Source organism: Pseudorasbora parva, chromosome 21 (genome assembly GCF_024679245.1).
Source record: "Pseudorasbora parva isolate DD20220531a chromosome 21, ASM2467924v1, whole genome shotgun sequence".
In the NCBI taxonomy this organism is placed as follows: Eukaryota; Metazoa; Chordata; class Actinopteri; order Cypriniformes; family Gobionidae; genus Pseudorasbora; species Pseudorasbora parva.
The window spans coordinates 10,346,574-10,373,628 of NC_090192.1; the positions used below are offsets into that span (position 1 = coordinate 10,346,574).

The following is a 27,055-nucleotide window of genomic DNA, read 5'->3' on the forward strand; positions in this document are numbered from 1 at the left end:
CTGAACATAGACAAAGTTTCAAAAACTAATGTTGGACATTTGATGGAGTATTTCTGTGTCAAAAATACTTTTTTTTTTCCAAGTATGGGCCGGCTTGACGTCGACAGAGCGGAAGGTCCTTGTATGGGCCGGCTTGACGTCGACAGAGCGGAAGGTCCTTGTATGGGCCGGCTTGACGTCGACAGAGCGGAAGGTCCTTGTATGGGCCGTACGGGCTCTTCTCCCGGTAGGGTGCACGCACGTGACTAGAGCGAGAGACCAAATGCACGCCCATAAACACTCGCTCTCAGGTGCAGATCTATGGTCGCACCACGCTCCACTTTATTCCTAACGCCCGTTTCACACATACTCCGACTGCAGTGCGTGTGCGTTGCGTATTTTTTTCCGTACCCATGTTAACGGATGACAGCTTTCACACTGCACGCGGATGCAGTACGTCAGTCCGTTCCAGGAGCGTTGCGTCTGCAGCAGTGCACGGATCGTTTTCGTACCGAGTCTATTTTTTGCTGCGCTGCGTTGCGTTGCTGCATTAAAGTGTTAGAACATTGTTCGCATTAAAATAAACATGTACTGACGCGAAAATCGAGTAATTTCAACACGGATGCATATCATTTAAAATATACTCTTGTTTCAAAGTCAACACATGGCTTTTTTTCTCAAGTAAAGCAACAAAACGACACCTTACCTGGCATTTAGGTAAAAAAATTGCCATAATGGAGAGCACTCGTACTTTCTTGGAGGTGAAATGCAAAGTTATTTTTGACCTGCAGGATTTCTTTTCAAAGGGTTTAAAAACGAAAGAAAAGACGAGAGTCGGCTGTTTTTGAATAGCCTATTCTAAGTTTCTAATTTAAAATGTTTATGATTTTAGGCTATAACCTATGTTTAAATGTTTTGCCTTTTGTGTGAGCTAAATCTAAAGTATATTAATATATAAATATGAATTAATGAATTGAAAAAATGTTGTTTAAATGTAGGCTTGTAGCCTACGTTAACCTGTCTACTCAGAAAGATTAAACAAAGAGAATTGCAATTCTGATGAGCCAAGATCAGTAACAACTTCTGAATTTTTAATAAAAAAATCATTAATAAATGCTGTGTTTGTGGTATGCAACAGCGGATCAGTTGCGGACTGCAAACGCAGCATATGTGAAAGGACTACAGGGTGTGGGGCTCCTGCAACGCACACGCAACGCAACACGCACCGCACACGCACTGCAGACGGAGTATGTGTGAAACGGGCGTAAGGGTGACATCAAGCGACTTCAGCGCTTCAGCACAGCATTCCGGGAAGGCAGCCAAAGAAGTGTGTTTTTGACGGAGCGGTCCCAACGATAAAGGTTCACGGTCCTGCTTTGGAAACAGGCGGTGAGTAAAACTGCTTCAAATGTCTATGTTGTTGGCTATCGTCGCGTAAGTAAACATCAGTAAACAACACGATCGTATAACGTTAGTTAATTTATCAACGGAGCATGCGATCTATGGTGTGTGTTTAAATACATTTGTTTAGCTGACCAATATAGGTGTCAGTTTGTTTATTGTGAAATCACCCAAACATAAACCTAGCGTTCTCACAAAGCGTGCTTCTTTGTTCAAATGCTCTAACGGTTACTCCATTGTTGTTCTATGTATAACGTTACACTAGTCTGACGTGCAAAACTGTTTTGCTTTAGTCGCATACAATAGTCCATAAACCAAATCATGTCCTCATAAACTGCGAGTAAACACACACAAATGTTGACAGGCCACTAAATACAGTACATACCACAGAGACGGACGTCCTGCTGTTGTTGCTTCTCCTGTTCAATTTATTTCAGCCTCCGGATGTGATTCTGGATCATATCTGTATTAGTTGAATCTGATTGATAGCCATAGTTTATTAGAGTAACGTTTTCTTCTCCACGCTTGAGGACGTCACCGATTTGTGTGCGCTCGTCATTCTTTAGCTCCGCCCACACGATACGCCTCCAGGCGCTCGTTTTTTTCCGGAAAGACTCAGTACAGCCTATATTTCTTTTATAAATATAATAAAACTAAAGACTTTTCGGCAATATGAAGGATGCAATACTACTCTATAGGTACTCAAGATTGACATGAGATTGACTGAAACTGAGTGTTTCACCCCCCCTTTAAAAAAACACTGGATTTTATCATTATAGGAAGGTTTTGTACAGGCACTGCCAACACACATTTTCATACAATTAGCTTGTAAAAGTACATGTACCATTATATGACCTCTTTAATATTATATTATCTGCAAGTTTTCAAAAAATATAAATAAATAAAAATTAAGCACACTTTAATTGTACATTCAGTACAATTAAGAACAAGGGGAGGTCTGCGTGTAGCATTTTAACATTATAGAAAACATGAACATGATTTTGAATAAGATATTACCATATAAATACAGGGAGCACCTTGCACACTGTAGAGCTTTTTCTAAATGGTCAGTTCTCTTACTTTGTCAGCTAGTAGTGCTGCCATTGCTCGGCCGCACTCATGATAGTCCATGTCATTTGTGGTTGGGCCAATCAGGATAAAGATGAACCGCACAGGCACGGGAGCTTCCAGAGCCGACTCCAGCACCACAGCATCCCGTAGACGCACGAATACTAGTGTAGGTCTCTCTAGGAACTCCAGAGCACCTACACACAAACACACATAATTATTGCTGTAAAAAATACAGTCAATGTTTGCTAACAGAAACACATTACTAATTTAGTAAGTCACAGTTTTTAATGAAAATTATATAATTAAAGGTGCCCTAGAATTAGTTGAAACAATATGTTAAATTGTTCTCTGGGTATGTGGCTTATGTAATATACAGATACAGTTTTACAGGTCCATTTACAACCCTATAAATTGTCCCTAGGATGTAATGCTCTGTTTTTTCCATATTTGGAAGAGTCATAAATATATTAAAATTAGAGCTCTGCTCTGATTGGCTTATTTCAGCAGCTCACAGCAGTTCAGTTGTTCAGCAAAGCGGCTTGTGAGTCCTGACAGAACACAGACTGACTGAATGACACTTTAAGCAGAACATCTCAAATGGAGATTGCTAAAATGCAGCGTACTTGTTTATTGGTGTTTTTAGATCATCCGCGCGCGAGAGAGAGTGCTCGCGTGTATATGGTGGCCAGATTGTAAATGTTTAGGTAAAACACCGGATAGTATACATGTTCTTTTTACAGAAAAGCTCTGTTTGAGGGATTTAAATTACTGAAATTGCTTTTTCGTCAACGATATTGCATGTTTATATAACGTTAGTCACAATGTAGGCCACGCAGTGACTGTGATTTACTCTGAAATGCAAGCATGCAAAAAACATCATACTTCAGTTCTAGAAAATATAAATATATATATTTATACAAAATGAATAGCCTTGTCAAATGACTATCGTTTTAACTTATATGGTGGAAAAGGTGACGTTTGCTAGAAGGATCGAGTAAACGATCTGTAAGTAACATATCTACAGTTGTATTTTGGAATATAATATTACCCTTTGTCATTAGACACACTATTTAGTTTTGAATGGTACTTGGAGTTTCCTGTTGTTACTGTACTAGCATCTTGCGTTATCTAGACAATGCGGTCTCTCTAAGAAACTTTCAATTTAATCAGAAATTGTTTAAACAGTCAATAAGTGGATAAAATCGCTACTTACTGCTTGCAGGAATACAGTTGTAATTGCCACTTTCTTCAGTTTAAGACACTGAGCGAAGCTTGCTTGAAATGGGCCGAACAAACGATGATCTTGAATTAAATTGTTGTGGTATCCGATTATAAACATCAACCATGACTATTGACTTTTTTTTATCTGTGGAAAGGGTAAAAAAGTCCTCACGTCTCCTGCACAGCTCCAGGCTGTGACATGCGTGTCCATGAGAGCTGCCGTTTTTGCTATCCTCGAGTGTCGCTTGTCTCCATGATTCGGCTACATCAGTTCCGCCTGACAATGAATATGTTCGGACATATGCAAATGTTTGGGGCGTACATATAAATGATCCACAATGCTTGTGTCACGGTTGGGGTTATGCTGAGAATCACTTATTTTTCTGTGGTGTTTTTCATGCACGAGATTTACATATGAAGGAGGAAGCAATGGTGTTTGAGACTCACAGTATGTGATGTCCATGTACTGAACTCTTATTATTTCACTATGGCAAGGTTTGAAAATGAAATTCAATTTTTCATTCTAGGGCACCTTTAATAAAAAACACTGGAATGGATATTATCCTCACCTACGAGCACCATCGAGGCTTCTGCACTATCAGCTGTGTCCCTCTTTGGTTGAGAATAAAACCACATAGTCAAAACATATCAAAAGATATGTCATTGCATTTAAAACCAAGGAAATAAATAAAAGCCTACATTTCATGTGTTAAGGCCCGTTCACAACAAGGACTACAACTATAACTTTATTTATGTTCCCACCTGCAGAAGATATCATTGTGTTTATTCTAAGCACTCACTTCAGTTTTGTTTAAGCAGAACGGATTCTGATGGTCAAAGTTTTTATTGTTTATCAGTTCTGAAAGTGATTCCAAGGTTATAATTTTAGTGCTGTTAACACTGTCATTGTGATGTAAACTCTGCTATTTTTTTATACTTAAAATGATTTTTAGAAAGTTATCATTATCATACGTGAGCATCCTTGGTGTGAACAGGCCTATTTAGTTATGTTCGGAACAGTTACAACAAGTAAACTTGTGCTCACTTTCTCTGTGACAGAGAATTTCTCCATCTCCATGCCTGAAGTCAGAGGCTGTGTCTCTACTGATTGGCTGGAGAGAGAAATAAAGTTATAGCTTTTAAAGTTGAATTAGTTCAGGATGACAACTGCTTTCAATACTACATGTCTGAAGAAAACGAGGCACATGTCTCGCTATGTTATGCAGTTGTTAGTGTGTTGTGTAGGATTGCTAAGTGTTTACTTACTGGCCCCTAAAGTGTACACCCCCAAGTCTCTATGATATATATACACTCACCTAAAGGATTATTAGGAACACCATACAAATACTGTGTTTGACCCCCTTTCGCCTTCAGAACTGCCTTAATTCTACGTGGCATTGATTCAACAAGGTGCTGAAAGCATTCTTTAGAAATGTTGGCCCATATTGATAGAATAGCATCTTGCAGTTGATGGAGATTTGTGGGATGCACATCCAGGGCACGAAGCTCCCGTTCCACCACATCCCAAAGATGCTCTATTGGGTTGAGATCTGGTGACTGTGGGGGCCATTTTAGTACAGTGAACTCAATGTCATGTTCAAGAAACCAATTTGAAATGATATGAGCTTTGTAACATGGTGCAATATCCTGCTGGAAGTAGCCATCAGAGGATGGGTACATGGTGGTCATAAAGGGATGGACATGGTTAGAAACAATGCTCAGGTAGGCCGTAGCATTTAAACAATGCCAAATTGGCACTAAGGGGCCTAAAGTGTGCCACGAAAACATCCCCCACACCATTACACCACCACCACTAGCCTGCACAGTGGTCACAAGGCATGATGGATCCATGTTCTCATTCAGTTTACGCCAAATTCTGACTCATTCTGACTCTACCATCTAAATGTCTCAACAGAAATCGAGACTCATCAGACCAAGCAACATTTTTCCAGTCTTCAACTGTCCAATTTTGGTGAGCTTGTGCAAATTGTAGCCTCTTTTTCCTATTTCTAGTGGAGATGAGTGGTACCCGGTGGGGTCTTCTGCTGTTGTAGCCCATCCGCCTAGAGGTTGTGCGTGTTGTGGCTTCACAAATGCTTTGCTGCATACCTCGGTTGTAACGAGTGGTTATTTCAGTAAAAGTTTTCTCTTCAATCAGCTTGAATTAGTCAGCCAATTCTCCTCTGACCTCTAGCATCAACAAGGTATTTATGCCCACAGGATTGCCGCATACTGGATGTTTTTCCGTTTTCACACCATTCTTTGTAAACCCTAGAAATGGTTGTGCGTGAAAATCCCAGTGACTGAGCAGATTGTGAAATACTCAGACCGGCCTGTCTGGCACCAACAACCATGCCATGCTCAAAATTGCTTAAATCACCTTTCCTTCCCATTCTGACATTCAGTTTGGAGTTCAGGAGATTTTCTTGACCTGGACCACACCCCTAAAAGCATTGAAGCAACTTCCATGTGATTAGTTCATTAGATAATTGCATTAATGAGAAATTGAAAAGGTGTTCCTAATAATCCTTTAGATAAGTGAATATATATATATATATATATATATATATATATATATATAGACGTAATCTAAACGTAATCAAAAAAATAATAATCCAGAAATCACAATGTATGATTTTTTAACTATTTATTTGTATGATACAGCTGCAAATAAGTATTTGAACACCTGAGAAAATCAACGTTAATATTTGGTACAGTAGCCTTTGTTTGCAATTACAGAGGTCAAACGTTTCCTGTAGTTGTTCACCAGGTTTGCACACACTGCAGGAGGGATTTTGGCCCACTCCTCCACACAGGTCTTCTCTAGATCAGTCAGGTTTCTGGCCTGTCGCTGAGAAACATGGAGTTTCAGCTCCCTCCAATGATTCTCTATTTGGTTTAGGTCTGGAGACTGGCTAGGCCATGCCAGAACCTTGATATGCTTCTTACAGAGATACTTCTTGGTTATCCTGGATGTGTGCTTCGGGTCATTGTCATGTTGGAAGACCCAGCCTTGACCCATCTTCAATGCTCTAACTGAGGGAAGGAGCTTGTTCCCCAAAATCTCGCAATACATGGCCTTGGTCATCCTCTCCTTAATACAGTGCAGTCGCCCTGTCCCATGTGTAGAAAAACACCCCCAAAGCATGATGCTTCCACCCACATGCTTCACAGTAGGGATGGTGTTCTTGGGATGGTACTCATCATTCTTCTTCCTCCAAACACGTTTAGTGGAATTATTACCAAAAAGTTCTATTTTGGTCTCATCTGACCACATGACTTTCTCCCATGACTCTTCTGGATCATCCAAATGGTCACTGGCAACCTGAAGACGGGCCTAAACATGTGCTGGTTTAAGCAGGGCAGCCTTCCGTGCCATGCATGATTTCAAACCATGACGTCTTAGTGTTTTACCAATAGTAACCTTGCAAACGGTGGTTCCAGCTCTTTTCAGGTCATTGACCAGCTCCTCCTGTGTAGTTCTCGGCTGATTTCTCACCTTTCTTAGGATCAATGAGACCCCACGAGGTGAGATCTTGCATGGAGCCCCAGTCTGATGGATTTTGACATGTTTAGCTGCTTCCATTTTCTAATGATTGCTCCAACAGTGGACCTTTTTTCACCAAGCTGCTTGGCAATTTCCCCGTAGCCCTTTCCAGCCTTGTGGAGGTGTACAATTTTGTCTCTAGTGTTTTTGGACAGCTCTTTGGTCTTGGCCATGTTAGTAGTTGGATTCTTACTGATTGTATGGGATGGACAGGTGTCTTTATGCAGCTAACGACCTCAAACAGATGCATCTAATTTAGGATAATAAATAGAGCGGAGGTGGACATTTTAAAGGCAGACTATCAGAATTCTAGCTGATAGACAGGTGTTCAAAAACTTATTTGCAGCTGTGTCATACAAATATATTGTGATTTCTGGATTTTTTAGGATTTCTGGATTTTTTTAGATTTTTTAGTCCACTCTCACAGTGGACATGCACCTACTATGACAATTTCAGACCCCTCCGTGATTTCCAAGTTGGAGAACTGGGAAAATAGCAGGGTGTTCAAATACTTATTTTCCTTACTGTATATATATATATATATATATAAAAATGCAAGTACATCTTTAAATACACTTTAGGTCTATTCAGGTCTTTAGTGACCAAAAATTAGGTTCTGTGTATTTTAAATAAAGTCTTTAAAAATTCAGTTACATGGAAACACCAGGAAACACCAGTTAAAGCTGCAGTCCATAACTTTTTGCACTCTAGTGGTTAATAAACAGAACTGCATGCATCTTGTGGAAGAACATTGCAGCCGGAGCTACTTCTCTCTGTTTATGTCTATGGCGGACCACACAGGGACTGTGCTCCTCCGCAGCGGTACCTACCAGTCTGGCCTGAAATAGTCCCAATATAAATACTTATTATAAGTGTACCATAATGATTCAGGGTAAGACAAAAACACGGTTTGGAAAATGGATTCATGTTGTACATTCTCATTATATAATTTTTGTAAATCTTGAACACAAAAAAAGTTACGGACAGCAGCTTTAAAATAGACGATGAAAAAACTCTAGACTAAAGCTTGGGACATACTCTGCAAGAACAAAGAAATTTGTTAGTTTTCTCAAGGTGGCAAGAACAAGAACAAAGTTTGTTCTGGCCAATACATTCCATACTTCACGAGAAAAACGAGCGTTTCTGCGAATTAACATACGGCCACTTTAAATGTATGGGCAAGAAAAAAGTTCTGCTCAGGCGATGTATCGAGAACAAGCTGCAAGAACTCCCAAACAATCGGGATCAGTCTGACATTAGCTCCCCCTCCTGGTAGACGCGTCCTCGCGCCGTAAACAGACCATCTGAGGAGGGTGGGAGGGGGCTCTGGAGGAGGGCGTGGAATCAAAAGAAAAAGACACAGTCCAAAGCAAAGAAAAACAGTCCAAGGAGGAGTGGATGGAGGGAGGAGCCAGTGAGGAGCCTGGAGCAGAAGAAGCAAGGTGTAATGCCGGGGACCAGCCAAGACGAGGCCCCAGGGCGGGGTCATGGTGTCGACGACTCGATGGAACACACCCTGGGGAAAACTGACAAGGAAACCGCCAATGATGATGGAGCCACTAGAGGAGCTGCTGTGTTGATGAGCCCGCATGAAAATGGAGGCCAAGGAGACAGAGGTGGTGCCGGATGATCGTAAGACAGAGGCTGAGGTCTAAAAAGTTTTGACTTTAATATCATAATTATGATTTAGTATGTCATAACTTCGACCTTTTCATCTCATCATTATAACCTAGCATGTCATAATTCTGACATTTTGCTAAATTTCACATTTTATGTAAATTATAATTTTTTATAACTTTTTATGACCATTTGTGTCATTAAGATCTACTGGATCTCAAGGTCTCCACAAAATTTTTTTTTCTGAAAAATCATAATTTTCGAAAGGATCATGATTCACGTGACACTGAAGACTGAAGTAATGGCTGCTGGAAATCCAGAAATTCCAAAGCATGATTTTTTTTCGTATGTGGCAGAAATAGGCTTCCAATCACATCTCGTTTGAACTTGAATCGTTCAGTTTTCCTACACGCAGCTTGCTCTATGTTATTTATTCAAATGCATTCGCAACAAAATATCTAGGTTCAGGCTAACAGCCAAATCACTGTTATTAATGTATAATTTTCCTTCTGGGATATTTTGGTAGGAATATTGTCATACCCATACTTGGCACCTAGTGTAGATGCAGCATCATGCAAAGGTACAATTTTGCATTGTAGAAATGCCCTATTTGCAGTCAGCTGTCTTTAGTGAATGGTTACAAACCGTGATTTGTTAGTATTTTAGTATTTATTTTTGTGTAAAACATTTCAATGAGGGACAATTACTGAATATACCTTGATATTTTTGTCAGAAAGTGTGTGTAGTAGTAGTACCTCTGTTTGTGCATTAATGCTTGAAGAACCTTATCTCTGTCCCCTGGCTGAATCTCCCTTTTGCTAACCAGGGCGTCCACAATCTTCTCAATAATACTGGAAAGCATCTTCTCCTCTCTGTCCAGCATCACCACACCTGATCCAAATAAAAAACATGAAAAAGTCAATACAAAGGAAAGAGTAAGGTAAAAGAGAGGATGATGGCTCTGACTGGGGCTGAACATAAACAATATGGCCAAAGCTGAGGAGCACAGGTTGAGCTGGTTTTACGGGAGCATGTGTAGAGCAAGTCTCAGCTGAGCACGTACAGAGAAGTTACATTCTTGCTCACATTCCACACTTGCTGATAACCTATGACTGGAGTGTAGGTTATCCCCTTATATGCATGAATATTTCACCAATCATTATTACATATTCAGGTCTTTAGTGACCCGGGTCTATATTTAACAAGGATGGATTTCTTGCATTGATAATATAAAACTCTCCTGATATTAGAGTAACAATTACAGAAGATCATCATTTTCATGATATAACTTTTAACATCTTCAAAAGTCATCAAAGATTAAATTATTGTTGTACAGAAAAAATATACTTAAACTGTTACACACCTCAGGTCATTTGTGAATCTATACAATTTTTACAAAAACAATTATGAGAAAAAAGAGCATTCTTTTGTCATTTTATTCTTTTTTTCTTCTTACGTTGTTTATAATTAATTGATCGAAGAATACTAAAAATGATGATGTCTAACTTTAAAAAATGAATGAGGAGGAGAAGGGTAGTGAAAGACGTCCCGGGTCACTAAAGACCCGTGTTTAAGGGTTAATCCTTAGGAACACTTCCATAACTGTCATTTATAAGTCATAACCAAACATACATATACATATTTCTTAATATATTAATACAGTTGTTTTATGTACGTCAATACACTAACAACACTTAATTATAATAAATTATAATTTTTTATTATATAAATTATACAATATTTATTAATCATTATATGAAATATGTTTTATTAAACATGTTCACTTATTTTTACTGCAAGCTATTTTAAAATGAAAGCTTAATTAAAATTTGCTTCATGTATACATTATTTTAAGATACATTATAATTCAAAATGTTGGGGTCAGTGAGATTTTAAAAAAAGAATACTTATATACGTAAGAATGTTGATCAAAAGAGATAGTAAATGATTTTACATAGTTGCAAGCAATTTAGATTTCAAATAAATGCTGTTCTTTTGAACTTTTAACTTATCAAAGATTTCTGAGAAAAAGATATCAAGATTTCTATCAAATATGATTATGAATATAAATTTTGTATTAAACACCAAATCAGTATTAAAATGATCATTTCTGAAGGATCATGTGACACTGAAGACTGAAGTAATAGCTGCTAAACATTCAGCTTTGAAATCCCAGGAATAAAATGTTATTTTAAATGAATAATATTTAACAGTACTACTGTTTTTGCTGTAATCCTAAATAAACCTGTCTCTTGCATGATACCAAGAAATTTTGAATATTCCAAACTAATATGATTTCTGATCTGTAAGGTTGCCAGATTAATAATTATACACTGTTTGTTAATAGGCTAGATGAGAACTGGCACCCCGACTGAGTCCGGTTTCTCCCAAGGTTTATTTTTCTCCATTATGCCCTGATGGAGTTTTGGTTCCTTCCCACTGTCACCTTTGGCTTGGCTTGCACAGTTGGGGACACTAAAATTATGATCCAAGTTATTCAACTAAATATACAAATAAAATGAATTAAACAGGTCTTATTTAATTCTGTAAACTATAATACTGTCGCTATATGATATATTAAAATAAGCTGATAACATCACTGTTTTCTCCAGGACGACTATACAGGCAAAGCAAATTTAGTTGCAATATTGTCCTGTTTGATACTGTGAAGCTGCTTTGAAACAATTGTCATTGTAAAAGTGCTATATAAATAAAGTTGGTTGATTGATTGATTGATTGAATAACAATTACTAACAACATACATAATTATAGATCCATTAAGCATATAATGATTGGTAGAGTGATCATGAGACAGCTTTGACATAGGAAATGTGAAGAAACTGATTTGAATTTAATGTAAATTAAAAGAATTATATTGTATAAAAAAAGAGGTGAGCGCAGGTTTGACCCTGTAACGACCTCACAGTAACTCACTCACCCGTGTTCATAGTCCTGCGTAACTGCACCAGGCTCTTGAAGGTAAGGTAGGAGATGTGGGAAGGACCCCAGCGGCCCGCCTCAACATCATAGGTCTCTTCATAGCCCACCCATCTGCCCGTCTCCTGCCAATAGCTCTGCTGGTTTGGGTTCTTCGCCGACTCATTCATGTCTGACCACAGATAACAAAAAAATGACAATAAACAGCTCTGCTATCTATCATTCAGTACACTAAACATGACAATGAGTTTAAAACATGGCTATGTCATGAGTAATAATGGGTCATTCCTACAGTTTGGTGGATTTTATGTTCCCATAAAACAAAATTGAATATTTTACATAAAATGTTAATTAACTTCCTGTATTACATGGGTTTCCATGCAAAGATGTTCCCAGATTCACAAACATTCTTAATGACTGGTGAGCAGTTCAGAGAAGATTACTTACAAATTATGGTCCATTACTAAATAAAATTACATGATTAAAATAAATATGTAATCTATTACATTTTACATTTTAGGTAATATAATCTTTTGATTACTTTGATAACTTTTAACCTAACTTGTTTATAACATTGATTTGAACAGTACAATCTTATATGATGTTTTTTTTTTTTAGAAAGGACATTGTAAAAGATAAGAATAATTAGAGAGAATCATTAAGTTCTGAATAATTTACTGCCATTTTGTGAATATTAAGTAATTATGAAATGAAAACTGTAACTGTAGTCAATACCATCAATATAATACAAAAAAATACAATCTAAATAAAGCATTTACTTTTTGAAATCTGACTATGTAATCCAGATTACATTTAATATGTTAGTGTCCAGCAACTAAGAATAGTGACTAAGATTAATAATAATAATAATAATAATAATAATAATAATAATAATAATGATAATAATAATAATGAAAATTGATAGGCAAATTTGACATTCCCATGTCCCCAATTATGTTTTCTAAACTTCACTTTCAAATAAAGATTACATATATATTTCTAAAATAGCAATTCTGAATATTAGTATATACAGTACATTTAATTATTCTCTTTGACATAAAATGCAATTTATTGTCATTAGGGGTGTAAAAGTACACAAAACTGACGGTTTGGTACGTACCTCGGTTTTGAATTCACAGTTCGGTATGGGTTCGGTTGAGCAGTTTAAAATTATAGCTTTTTATATATTTTTATTAAACAGTGGTTGGCTGATTTTTTTTTAACTGTCCTTAAATTATTTTGATAATAGCTAAATGTTTCTTAAAGATAATGCTGTAAACTATAGGGAGCCTTTATTTGCATATTATTATAATATACTATAATGTTAAAGGTTAACAACAGAGCCCAAACTGTTTTTAATTTATTTTTTAGATATAATAATCAACACTCAAATAACACATTGTATGCAAACATATAACCTTATATAAGCTAGTTTTTGCATTAACTTCTCTCCAAATCGATGTTAAAATATAATCATTTATGCAGTGTCTGTAATTTTTACAGCCTTATTTAAACATACATTAAATAAAGACGACATCATCAACAGGTTAACTAGAATATAGTTAATATATATATATATATATATATATATATATATATATATATATATATATATATATATATATATATATATATATATATATATATATATATATATATATATATATATATATATATATAGAGCCTTTATGGCTGTACTGAAAAGGATCAGTAATATGTGTACCGTTACACCCCTAATTGTCATATATTTTTTTAATTTGTAAAACCCTTACATTAGTTTATGTCTCTTAAACTCTAGTCCACCCTGTTATATTGGTGCTATTTGCCCTTGTAAAAGCTATGCCCTAAATCATATTATTTGGGCTACTGGAAGTACTGAAGAAAAGCAACCCCAATAGCATAAAGCGTAAATGTGCTTCATTTGGGAACTTGTAAATGAACAGATTTTATTTACGTTTTAAGTGAATACTCTACTACATTCGTTTAGACCAGCACAAGTCATTTAAAGGGTCAGATCAAGGAATAATGTAGGCCTACATCCTGAATGGAACATACAGCATGTTATTACTTTTTAGTAAATTGAAACAGTGAGATGTCATATAACATCATTCTTGTTCCACTGGTTGTTATAGTTCAAAGCAGAGATGTAGACAACTTAAACATGATGGCGGGACCTCTGGTATGACTGTATTTGTGTGTGTGTTTCCTGTCCAGTGATGACAGATAAATTAAAGCTCATGTTTACCCTCAAAACATCAGGAGCGTGAGTGGCACAAGACAGACTGCAAATGTGGAAACTTATCAGCGAGCGTTTCTGTGTCCTGTCATATTAATTCAAGTCAAACTTTACAGGAAGTCAAAATAGAATCATGGTGAACTGTAAGGAACTGGAATATGTATGTATGTGTGCTTACTAGACAGTGCTCATTATTATAGGTTTTGATATGCTCATTCAGAGCAGCTAGAAACAGTGTTGGGGGTAATGTATTACAAACAACGTGAGTTACATAATTAGATTACTTTTTTAAAGTAATTATAAAGTAACACATTACATTTAAATTTACAAGTAATGCAAGTTTATTTGTTTTACATTTCATTGACTGACAACTCTCCTGTCCCCATGTTGAGAGACATGGAAAGGTGTTGTGTGCACTGAGTAAACATGATAGTTATTGTAGATCTGAGCAATAATTTACTCATCTTACTTGCACAAAAACTGATTCAGTATTACTCAAAATGTATAAAAACAGTAAAATGCTAACTCTGAATATTACACAAATTTAATCAGTTAAATAACACATATAATTTATGCATTTAATCTCACTTTATTAACCAGTGTCATTGTTCCTGCAATGATCCAATTAAACCATTTTAATGATCAAAATTATTTGAGATTTGAGAATTATTTGAGACTTTTTGCTGAAAGACTGTGTCCGAAATTGCCCCCTATACCTTTTAAATAGGGCACTTTTTGAAGGGGAAGTCATTTGTAGTGTCTCCGAAACCATAGTGGACAATATTGAGTGCACTCATTCAATTCCACAATGGACCACGAGAGGAAAACCGATGTACTCTCAAGTCAGGAGAATACCTATAATGCACTGTGACAGTCAAAGCGAATTAATTCCAAGGGGGTAATCTAGCACCCGGAAAGCGTACCTCCCATAGGGGCGGCCATTGCTAACCAAGCCATCACCTGCTGTTAGCAATCCCATTGACTCCCATTCATTTTTGAGTCACTTTGACAGTGAATAACTTTACATCTGAGGCGTCTAAAGACTCCATTTGTCCATTGTTTATTTCTAAAGAAACACGACAATGTATAAAAGGCTCTGTTGCCTTCTATCTTACACTACCGCCCCATAGAAGCTGTTTTTGTAAAAGATAGGTTGATGATTGGATCCTAAACAATGCGACTCTGTCGCACAGTAGAGAAATTACCGTATAGACCCGAGGAGACGCTCGCAGGCAATCTTTTACTGTCTATGAGGCAGTCGGGGGGACGTGGAGATGAAGCCCGATAAAGTCAAGGGAGAAGAATGGGGAGAAGCCCATAGTGAGCCAAAAGCAACGGGACAAAACATTTAAACAACGTGATTCAGATTTCACTTTCCACAACTACTAGAAGACCTACAACTGTCAGACAGGTTGGTCACGTCACATCTACGTCGTCAATCTCAGTCTGAGCCTGCGCAGTTCGCTCAGTCATGAGGAAGTGAGTGCTTCTAAATGACTTTTCGCTGTTGAAGTCTATGGGGTCGCTGTGTCCATTTCTTTTACTGTCTATGATTAATTCCAGTCTTGCCTGAAAATGGCTCCCGCACCTGAATCATCCATTCACCCATTTTCCAAACCGCTGGTCCGATGTGGGTACAGCATAATTTCATACATGTATACATTTATTTTTAATTGATTATTAAATTGTTTAATTACGTTTTTTTTTACATGTTAATTTCCATGATAGAGTTCCAGATAAATATTTGTATTACTACTGGAGCTGCCAGTTGGCTACGTTTCAAAATATTGATTATTACTATAATTATTAAAGCATGCATAAAATGTGCAAAAGCAACAGCCCTTCTGGCGAACTCAGTGTACAAATTTCACACATTAATTTTCATTCTCTCCTTCGAGTGGAGTATTGTAGGGAATAGGGAATGAAGGCATAGGGGGTGATTTTGAACGAAGCCAGAGTCATGGGCTGAATTTGAAATCGCCCCCTATACCCTCAAAGAGGGCATTTTTTGAGAGAACAGCCATTTGTAGTGAAAACATAGTGGACATTATCAAGTGAACTCATTCAATCCCACAATGCACCTCAATAACAAGTGTACAGCCAACTCACTGGCTGTCTGAATTCGCTCACTCGTTTTCATTCACTCCTTAAGTAAACTGTATTAGTGGACTAACATAGGGAAAGGGTTTGGGTAACGACTTCAGATTCAGCCTTGAACTTTCTTCTCCTATGTCCTATTCTTCTGCAATCCAGAATGACAGAACACAGCTAAAGGTTTATTTGAGCTGTTTCCCTTACTGCACAGGCATGTATTTTTATTTCCTTCAGTCTGAGGAATGTCCACAAAGAACCTTTATTTTTAAGTGTATAGAGCGCATAATAGTGTTGACACGCAAACAATACTTTGATCTGGTAACACTGCAATCTACTACGGGTATTCTTAACTTTCAATCATTTAAAATTTACAATATAAACTGTTTATAGACTTCTGTTGTTAAAGGCTTAACATTATGGGTCACACTTTATATTAGGTTTCCTTAAATACTATGTACTTACATACTTACATACTTAAATACTACGTACTTACAAAAAATAAGTAAACTGTATTGTGTTCCTAATGTATTACAAAACCCCTTTGCTGCTATTGAGGTGGGATATGGGTTAGTTTATCGACAGGTTTGGTGGTTGGATAGGTTTAAAGGTGTAAGGAAAGGCTCAGTGTAATTACAGATGTAACTATATGCAGGTATTTAAAAAATATATAAGTACAATGTAATAACATGTATGTACACAATAAGTGCATAATATCAAATTATATTTAAATGTTTGTACATAGTAGTTAAAGAGACCTAATATAAAGTGGGACCAAATGATGTGGCTGTTGTACCTTGATTTATACATTTAGCCACTAAATCTGGTGTGTGGGTCTGTTTGGAGTTAGTTTGTGTTTAAATAAAGAATTTAAATAATTTATGTGTAAATAAAGAAATCGCATGAGACTAATAATTTGAGCTCATGCAATAATTTGTGCTATTGTTTTATTTGCTCAAAATGTTAAAGTGCCTTCACATTTTTAAGTCATCATGCTAATTGCTTAGTTATATAGCGAGTGAAGCTTTGTAAAAAAGAAATATTGTTCTATACGCTTCAGCATCCAATTACCAATTGTAAATGGCAAATATTATACATTTTTTATATTTAATTGCATTTTCTGTTTGGAATAGACTGTTTCAAATATTTGATATATATAGCAGTAAACCCCAGTTTTAAAAAAAACAATTAAAACATGTCAAGTTAAAACAACACTACTAAATTAAAGTTAAAAACAATAGTTTGGTAATTACACTTACCTCAAATATCTGAACCTACGGCTCAAGCAATATTCTCTGTCACAGACCCTCACAAAAATGTGCAGACCTTTATAAAGTCTGTGTATACCTGCAGCTATCAGACACACCTCTAGACACACATTTCTATTCATACACAGTAAAAAAAATAAAATAAACCTGCACATACAGTGACCCCTAAAAGAGTGCTTAGACACGGAAGGAACTTTAATATCCAAATTGCATTAGAAAAAAAAAAACATATATAAAAAAACATTTAAAAAAAAAGAAGTAAAATTTACTGTTAAAAAGCAGCATGGCCACATTTTTGATATTTTTAAAATATTGATATATACTTTTTTATAAAAATGTACGAAGTCATTTTATGTAAATGTTTGGATGAATTTGACACAAAAGTTTTCAAATGTATCCATATCTCCATTTTCTAAATCACACACAAACACATCCAAGACAATGCGTTCTTGGACTCACCCATAATATTGATGCAGTAAACAGTATGTCTTGATAACTGTGCACTGGTTGAAAAAAATCCAGTGTGTGTGTGTGTATTTGCATTATCTGTATCTTATCATGCTTATAGAGCCAGTGACACTCGTTTCCCCTCACCTTCAACATCTATATGAACAGTGCGCTGCCTTAGGAAGATTTCCCTCCGCTTCATCTCTCGTCCCATTTTTGTCCATGAAGGCTCACAGGGTGAAGACTCAGGTCATAGCGTCCATTATGATCTGGGCAGGTCTGCATGAAACCAAATGAGAACGTTGTCAATACACACAAATACAGTTTTGCTTTTGCTTTGATACAAAAAAAAAGTTGATAGACAAAATGTTTCATACAATGCTAATAGTTTAACATTATTATCAGCATATGTACTGTATGTTTTGCCAGAGTAACATTGTTCACTTTAATTACTTATTTTGAAAAGTGGAAATTGGTAATCATTACCTGCTTAAAGAATAAGCAGGTGTATCCACACTTTTGAATATTTTATTAATGAATTGTGTATTGTGTATTGTGCATGAGTTTAGAAACAGTTTGGTTAGGGTAATTCTTTCTACTTATAACATAATGATTTCTAAAAAAAATATTTCTTACTTCACTATGTGTCCATTGCTGATCTGCACTCCGTGTTTGTGTGTGCAAATTTCAACACAAACAAAAGTCATGTTGGAAAATATTTGTGATAAAAATGAAGCGGCTTCACTCCTCCCCTAGGGATGAGGTGGGTGACTTTGTATTTATTGATATTTTAAAATGCATTTTATGGTTGGGAAATGTATTTTCTTGCTCTTTGAAATACATTTTCTTGCAATTAAATATTGAAATTTAAAAAAATATGTTTTGTTTACAACAAAATCACAACAGTGGGGCCTCCATGGATCGAACTTGTTTGTTCAGCACATCTAACAGATGCTCGAACGGAGCCTTTGTGAAAGGGTGTATATCAGCGGTTGGCCAGTATTTTTACATTTACATTTATGCATTTGGCAGACACTTTTTTTTCAAAGTGACTTACATTGAATTCAAGGTACACATTTTACATTATTGTCAGTTCTATTGTCAGTTATTGTCAGTATTGTCATTTTACATTATTGTCAGTATTTGGCCACGGGCCAAAAAAAAAAAAAAAACACCATTAGATGGCAGGCCAGAATATAGTCAAGGGATAATTTAAGAAATATATAACTGAAAAATACAACTGGATTTGCCTGACATATTGCAACTTTTAGTGAGCTTATCAATTGTTTTTTATAAATGAATAAAGCAGTCGCCTACTGACATGTAACCTGGCAAGTATCTTCATTCACCCAATTGCAACACAGACCCCATAGCTAAAACACACATGTTGAAGATGCGGAATGGACAAATGGATGAAAAAAAAGTGGATTTGAATAAGCCCATTAATGGCATGTTTGAGTCATGCTCTTAACGAACTATGTATTATTATTTACTCTTTCCATATTGTGAATAATAAATGTATTTAATTTGCTTGTTACATCTGGATACTATTTATATTGTAATAATTATTTTACGTTACGTAGCATAATTTTACACTCAGAATTATTCCTTGGCATCCTCACGTACTAAACTGCATTTTTAAAAATAGTTTGCGTGCTGGGGGTGCGCGATTACACTGTAAACCCTAATGTTGTCTTTACTTTAACAGATCAAGTAATCTTGACTAAATATTACTAGTTTAGTCCAGAAACTCACAAATATAAGTTCCACAGACTCTTGAATGTCTTTAATAACTTTTCAAAATGAAAGCTCACAATTCATCCCAAAATAAAACATTGCTGTAAAAATGCTGACGTAAAAAAAGTAAAAAAGGCAAAATTGATTGTAAGTAAATGTTATAATTTTCTGGGTTCGCACCGCCTGCTCTGAGCGGGGTTTAAACTCGGGTCTGTCCCCACGGGAGTCTGAAGCTCTAACAATAAAGCTGAACACTGGACCTTTTTGCCTAAGCCACTGACGAGCGTCTCTTGACATGAGGGAAGTTTCCTTGCAGAGCTCTCAATAGCTCGTTACCAACCATCAGAACCAGCCGCTATCAAAACAATCTGGCTGCGGGCACGGGCCAGATATTATCGGGCAAGTTTTAGTCCGCATGCCGCCAGTTGCCGACCACTGGTGTACATGGTCTGCAACAATGCTTAGGTAGGTGATATGTGTCAAAGTAACATCCACATGGCAGAACTTTGCCCAAAGCAAAGCACACTGCCTCTGCTGGCTTGCCTTCTTCCCATAGTGCATCCAGGTGCCATGTGTTTCCCAGGCAAGTGAAGCACATACGGCCATCCATGTGATGTACAATGCAATAGCCAAGCACTTTGTAGAGTCTACTTTAGCACATCCCAAAGACTTTCAATTAATTTAAGAAAAATATGTCTGATAGACAACAAAATGATGGCTTAAGGATTCTTTTCACTCAAATATAACAGATGGTGAGATGCGATACTGTGCAGGCTGGGAGGTTGAGACGATAGGTGACCTCGTTGAGCTGCCTCTGAATCATGGACCCATGTACTGGAAGAGCCATACCTTCTGCCTGGTCAGGTTGGTACTGTGGAGTGGGACCTCTTCTGGTGTCAGCTTGTCTCTGGACTGCCTGCTGGAGATGGACATGAGCTGAGTCCCACACCCACTTGCTCTGTTGCAGGGTGTCTACAGATATGAACACATTAAATGTAAGACTTTTTAAGACCATTTTAATACCACCTTACATAAATTTTAAGACCATACTTGCGATGGAAATACACACACACACACACACACACACACACACACACACACACACACACACACACACACACACACACACACACACACACACACACACACACACACACACACGCACATGTCGTGTTTCCATGTTTTATGGGGACTTTCCATAGACGTAATGGATTTCATACTGTACAAACTGTACATCCTATCCCCTTACACTGCCCCAACCCCTAAACCTACCCATCACAGGAAACATTCTGCATTTTTACTTTCTCAAAAAAAAAACTCCTTCTGTGCGATTTATAAGATGTTTTCCTCATGGGGACCTAAAAATGTCCCCACAAGTATAAGGATTTCGGATATTGCCATCTTTGTGGGGACATTTTGTCCCCATAACGTAGGGATTACGGACGCACACACACACACACACACACACACACACACACAGATTACGATAAAATAACACAAATAACATAATGGAAGAAAAAAAACCCTGAATCAGACAAACCTAAAATGAAAATTCTGTCATTATTTACTCTCCCCCAACTTGTTCAAAACCTGTATGAGTTTCTTTCTTCTGCTGAACAAAAAATATGATTTTTTTAAAGCTACATTGTGTAACTTTTTTAGTTTATTCTTAGCTATAACACTTAGTTCTTTCAAAAATATATGTGCTCATTAATGTATATTTACTTCTTTCAAGTTATAAAGTTTTTTCTTAAGTTTATAATATGCCATTGAAAATACATACGGGTGAGGGGTTCGAATGCCAGTCGCCATGTTGCCCCTCCATCTTGAAAGTATACATTAGCCAAAAAGGGACATACCCGTAAATTCAAGCTTCGCTTTTTGCGTTTTACCACTCGATGGCAGTCTCGAACGAGGTCGAACTGGAAGCCATGTTAATTTTGGACTAAATCGGCCACCATATGAGTTAAAACGAAATCAGAATTGAGAGGAACCGAAACTAATATTCACTGGATTGTCATATACCTTTACACCGCTCCATTGTATGATGGACTTCTATGTCAATGGGGACCATCAACTGTTTGGTTGCCGACAATTTAAAAAAAATCTTCCTGTGTTCAGCAGAAGAATGAACCTCATACAGGTTTTGACCAAGTTGAAAGAGAGTAAATGATTTAGGGTGAACTACTGATGGGAAAGTACAGAACTTAAAATTCAGCTATAACCTTGTTAACCTAGCTGTCAAAAACACTTATGCTGTGGCCTTATGATAGCCTACATTTCTACATGATACAATACACATTAATAAAAAGAAAGATAAAACTTACTTTGAAATGCTTAAGTAGATCTTGTGCAGTTGCATGGCCCATGAACTGAGAACCAAAGAACCTTGACTGAACACATTTATTTAACCAATACTGCACATGAAGGTCCAGTTGCTTGGTTTTAGTTGTCTGGTTCAGGGTCTCGTCAAACATGATCACAAAAGCACCACATCTGTTGACCTTGGCTATAAGTTCTTTTTTTTAAATATATGGCGCCAGTCCAAACTTAGCTATATATATATATCCCACATGTAAATGTCTGAACAAGCCTCAAGTCAGGAAACATGGCTTTGAAGAGCACCTTAATCCCATAATTTGACCTGTATGAGTGATGACTTGATACTGTTCTCAGCACCCAAATCACCTCAGCTCATAGTGTTGGCGTTGAGCCAAAAACTGTACGGAGGTCAGATGATGGCGGTGGATTCCCAATATCTGTGGTAACATCTTTGCTAGTGGAACATAAACCTTCAATTGTACTCTGCTTCTCACAGGCACTCGTATACTCCTTGTGCTTCCCGCTCTGTGTGAGATTTCACCGCTTTGATGCCCAATGTACCCACACTCTAAAAAATGCTGGGTTAAAAACAACCCAAGTTGGGTTAAAACTGCACCGACCCAACAATTGGGTTGTTTTAACCCAATGGTTGAGTTGTTTTAACCCAGTGGTTGGGTTAAATGTTGCTTAAGACAACCCAATTGCTGGGTAAGAACAACTCAACCATTGGGTTAAAACTACTCAACCATTGGGTTAAAACAACCCAATTGTTGGGTCGGTGCAGTTTCAACCCAACTTGGGTTGTTTTTAACCCAACATTTTTTAGAGTGCAGTTAAAACATTTTCTACAAAAGGCGCAGTTTGCCGGCACATGTCTCAAACACCACGAGAATTCAGTCTAGAGGAGACAAAAGCATGAACAAGTTTCTCAGCATCACGAAGAGTGAGTGAGGGACGGAGTCTTGCTATATTCCTGAGGTGACAGATTTTTTGCAAAGATATTTAATGTGGGCCTCAAAGGTTGAGATGTGGATCAAACCTAACACCGAGATTGGTGACTTTGGAGAGTAATGTCCTGGCCAGATAATGTAATACAGGTTATGGTGGATGATCTAATTTGATGAGGGGAACCAATGAGGATGGCTTCTGTCTTAGAGCTGTTCAGCTTGAAAAATGTGTAGTTCATCCATGTCCTTATCTCTTCCAGACTGGTAGAAAGTGTTAATAATGATGACAACGATGACGATAATGATGAATGAGTGTCAATTTTCTGATTTAATTGTGTATCTTCAGCGAAGCAGTGAAATGAAATTCCCAAGCAACTGATGACTTTACTGAGAGGAAGAATGTAGAGATTGAATAAGAGTGGTCCTTAGATACCCCACAACCATCTGCATGTGAAAGGGACCTTGAGCTACCCATGGCCACAAATTCTAAACTGCATGTGAGGTATAACTCAAACCATTGCAAGACAGTGTTATCAAGTCCAATAGAATGAGACAGTTGTTTGACAGGTCATTTTTCCAGACCTTTTTACAGAAGGTAACAGTCTCAGTAATCTTCACTCATATTTTCTGTAATGATTACCGACATGGCACATACAGACGGGACTAAAATCACAGAGAACCCTTTAATAAGAATTATTAAAGTAATAATTACTTTACCCCCATGTCTCCATGTTAATCTAATCCCGTCCGAATAGGGCTTAATTGTGCTATGAATATGAAATTTTCATCAGATTTTGGTAACAACTCGTACAAAAAAAATAAACACATAAATGTCCATAAATTAAGTTATGTGTAATAATGTTAAATGACAATGGGAAAAAGTATTGAACACAAAAGGAGGTGCAAAAAGGCATGGAAAGCCAAGACAATAGAAAGCATTACTATAGAAGGCAAATCAGTAATTAGAAAGCAATCCTGCCCCTTGTCAATGCAAATTAATATCCGCTGGTGGCCTATAAAAAGGTGTCTCATTTGACTCACACAAGAAACATCTCATGATGGGTAAAAGCAAAGAGCTCTCTCAATACCTTGGCAACCTTATTGTTGCAAAACATACCAATGGAGTTGGTTACAGAAGGATTTCAAAACTTCAGAATTTTCCAGTGAGCACTGTTGGGGCTATAATCCTTAAAATGGAAAGAACATAATTCCTCGCAAGATTTCTGACAGGAGAGTGAAAAGAATTATCAAAAGTGTTGTCCAAGAGGCAAGTATCACTTGTGGACAGCTTCAGAAAGACCTGGAATCAGCAGGTACAATTGTTTTTAAAGAAAATAATAAGTAATGCACTCAACCGCCATGGCCTGTATGCACGCTAACCACGCAAGACTCCACTGCTGAAGAAAAGACATGTTGAAGCTTTAAGTTTGCTGCACAAAATTTGGAGCAGCCCAGCCTGTGAAATACTGGGAGAATATAGTATGGTCAGAGACCAAAATTGAACTCTTTGGATAACAATACACACCATGGTTGGAGGAGAAATAGCACTGCACATCAACCTCAAAAACACCATACCAACAGTGAAGTTTGGAGGAGGGAACATCATGGTGTGGGGCTGTTTTTCACCACACGGTACTGGCAAACTTCATATACTTGAAGGAAGGATGAATGGAAAAATGTACAGAGACATTCTTGATAAAAATCTGCTGCCATCTACTAGGATGATGAAGATGAAACGAGGGTGGAAATTTTAGCAAGACAATGATCCCAAGCACACAGCCAAGGAAACTCAATTGGTTTCAGAGAAAGAAAATAAGGCCATCCTTAAAAATATTCTTGTTTGCCGTAACCCGACCGACCCTGTCCATTTAGGGCAGACCAGGGCCGGCACTACCTATAGGCGGAGTAGGCAGTTGCCTAGGGCCTCCGGCTTGGAGGCGGGGCCTCCAAATCATATGCTTGTCCACCAATCAAGAGAAGCAAAATACTAGGCTGTTTGTCCATTGGATATAACAATTGTCATACACGTGTAGTAAAACCAATTAATATCCCCGTTTAAGCCTGTGTCACACCCACCTTCTGAATATTTGAATGAAGAGATTACATAACGGTTTTATGAATGAGATACAACTTTACTGCGCATTGATCTGATGGTGCCGAAACGAACGCATCCTTCAGGGGCTGCTAAGCGTAAGGCTAAGAGGGCACGCAAAGAAAGTGCAGCTTGTCATGCAGGTGTCATCTATTTTGGAGCGATTGTAATGTATTGTAAAAAAAAAAAAAAGAAAATAAAGAAACTGAGCCTGACGATCAGCGTCGTTTTGGTATAGATCATTTGACGGTTATTTTGAGTTCAAAAGAGCGCGATCACCGTTGATGGACAATTCGCTTCTGACACTTTGAATCTGAGCGTACAATGGAGAATTTTGTTAGAAAATAGATACGATACGAACCGTCCGAAAGAAGTTTCACAGTTTGCTGAAATGAATCGTAATTCCAGTCACTTTTTCACTGAGGCATGATGAACTGTTGATCTGAATCTTACAAAGGAGTCTGTTTTCCTCGATGGAATCGACTACAACTTGTGGAATAAAATCTTGATTCCTTACGCCTCTAAATCAAGGAATCAATTCCTTTCCGTTGGAATCGATTTCCAGCCCTAGTCAGGCGCTGACTGTCAAAATACTAAGTTAAAGAAAAGTAAAGAAGTTTGTCAGTCAAAGAGCAAGCACACTATACTAGAGCAATGTTTATTTTGTTTCAAAGCAGCTACCTCAACTGTCTGTATATTTTCTAAAACGCAGGTGTTTAGCCTACATTTACTGCTCGATCATAATACACCTACTTAATTTTTTTTCCCGTTTTCCAATCATAAATACTGTTGCCATATTTATTGAAAACACTTTTAAGCATATGAACAAGCACACCAGATTACAATTGAAGAAACGAACTAGACTTTTTATTTAGTATTTTATTTTTATCAATATCACTAGCAGCTGATTTGTGTATATTTATATTAAATGTATTTCTCTACAAAACATAATATGACATATTTTGTCTATCAAAAACAAAACTGTTCATTATCCCAAATAAGGGGTTAGTGTTACTATAAATAAATTACTGAACAAATTACTGAAAAAATAAAAAATAATCCTGACTTATAAAAGAAAAATTGTCATCAAATGAACATTAAACAATGAGAAAAACTTTCTTTTAAAATATATATAAATATTTTTTTTTTTACAGTGTATAAAAACAAATGTAGCCTCTCTATTGACATTATTTGTTTTAAACATTAGGTTAAACATTAGCTTAAACATTAAGTGTAGGATCACTGATGAGGTTTCTAAAAACTAGTCGTGAGTCAGAAGAACTACAGGGCAAACAGAGACAGGAGCAAGAGAGTGATTTTGAGGAAGAACAACTACAGGGCAAAGATAGTGTAGGGCCAGAGAGGAGCCATTAAGTTGAATGCACTAGTAGTGATAAACTAGATGTCAATGAGTCTGGAGGAGAAAATGCCAGACCTGGAACATCAACATAAGTAAAATAGGAAGCACATAACCCGAAGCTCAACCTGTTGATCCAGCCTTGTGGCCTGACACAATTGCGCAGTTACAGAGCAGAGGCAGTGCGAAGAGGACCATTTCAAGTCAGAGAAAGTTTTGTTTTTCAAAAAAATTCAGATGGACGAGCCTTTTCACACACACTGATAAAAACAACTTGTAAGATTTACTTGATAAAATCTTTGTAACAATTTGCACTCAGTTTTTCTAAGTAAAATTTACTGCTGCGATATCAAGTACAACTTACTTGCCAATATCAAGTAAAATGTACTTAACTATAAATGTAACATTTGCAAAGACATTAAGTAAATGTTACTTAATTATATTTAACTTAGCATGTTGTATTTATTAAAAGTAATCAAGTAAATTTAATTTTAAAAGGAGCATAACTATTGTGAAAATTTTATAAATCTGTATTATTTACTCTTATGAAGTAATTAAGTAGATTTTATAATGTTTGTCCATTTGACATTTTGAATTTCTTAGTTGAATTAATTTATATTACTCACTATTATTATGTAAATGTTGCTATTTTAAACCAAATAAATGTAATAATGTTCTCTGCATCAAATACATTTATCACAAATCACACATAAACACAATGAATTTTAACAGTTTATTATGTCAAAATTTACAATTAACCATTAAATCAGTAATGTTCACATCAA

At 36.8% G+C, this 27,055-nt stretch overlaps 1 protein-coding gene across 1 annotated transcript in view; it reads right to left on the bottom strand.

The window, feature by feature from the left end:
• Positions 1-23,552, bottom strand: part of slc4a1b (solute carrier family 4 member 1b (Diego blood group)) — a 38,574-nt gene extending 15,022 nt beyond the window's left edge. The window contains exons 1-8 of the mRNA XM_067429331.1: positions 23,539-23,552; positions 20,402-20,524; positions 17,963-18,094; positions 11,775-11,945; positions 9,592-9,727; positions 4,718-4,784; positions 4,242-4,284; positions 2,461-2,645 (exon numbers count right to left, since the gene is read on the bottom strand). Coding sequence (XP_067285432.1) covers positions 2,461-2,645; positions 4,242-4,284; positions 4,718-4,784; positions 9,592-9,727; positions 11,775-11,945; positions 17,963-18,029 — 669 coding nt within the window. The 5' untranslated portion in view covers positions 18,030-18,094; positions 20,402-20,524; positions 23,539-23,552. The remainder of the gene's footprint in view (positions 1-2,460; positions 2,646-4,241; positions 4,285-4,717; positions 4,785-9,591; positions 9,728-11,774; positions 11,946-17,962; positions 18,095-20,401; positions 20,525-23,538) is intronic.
• Positions 23,553-27,055: the final 3,503 nt, after the last annotated feature.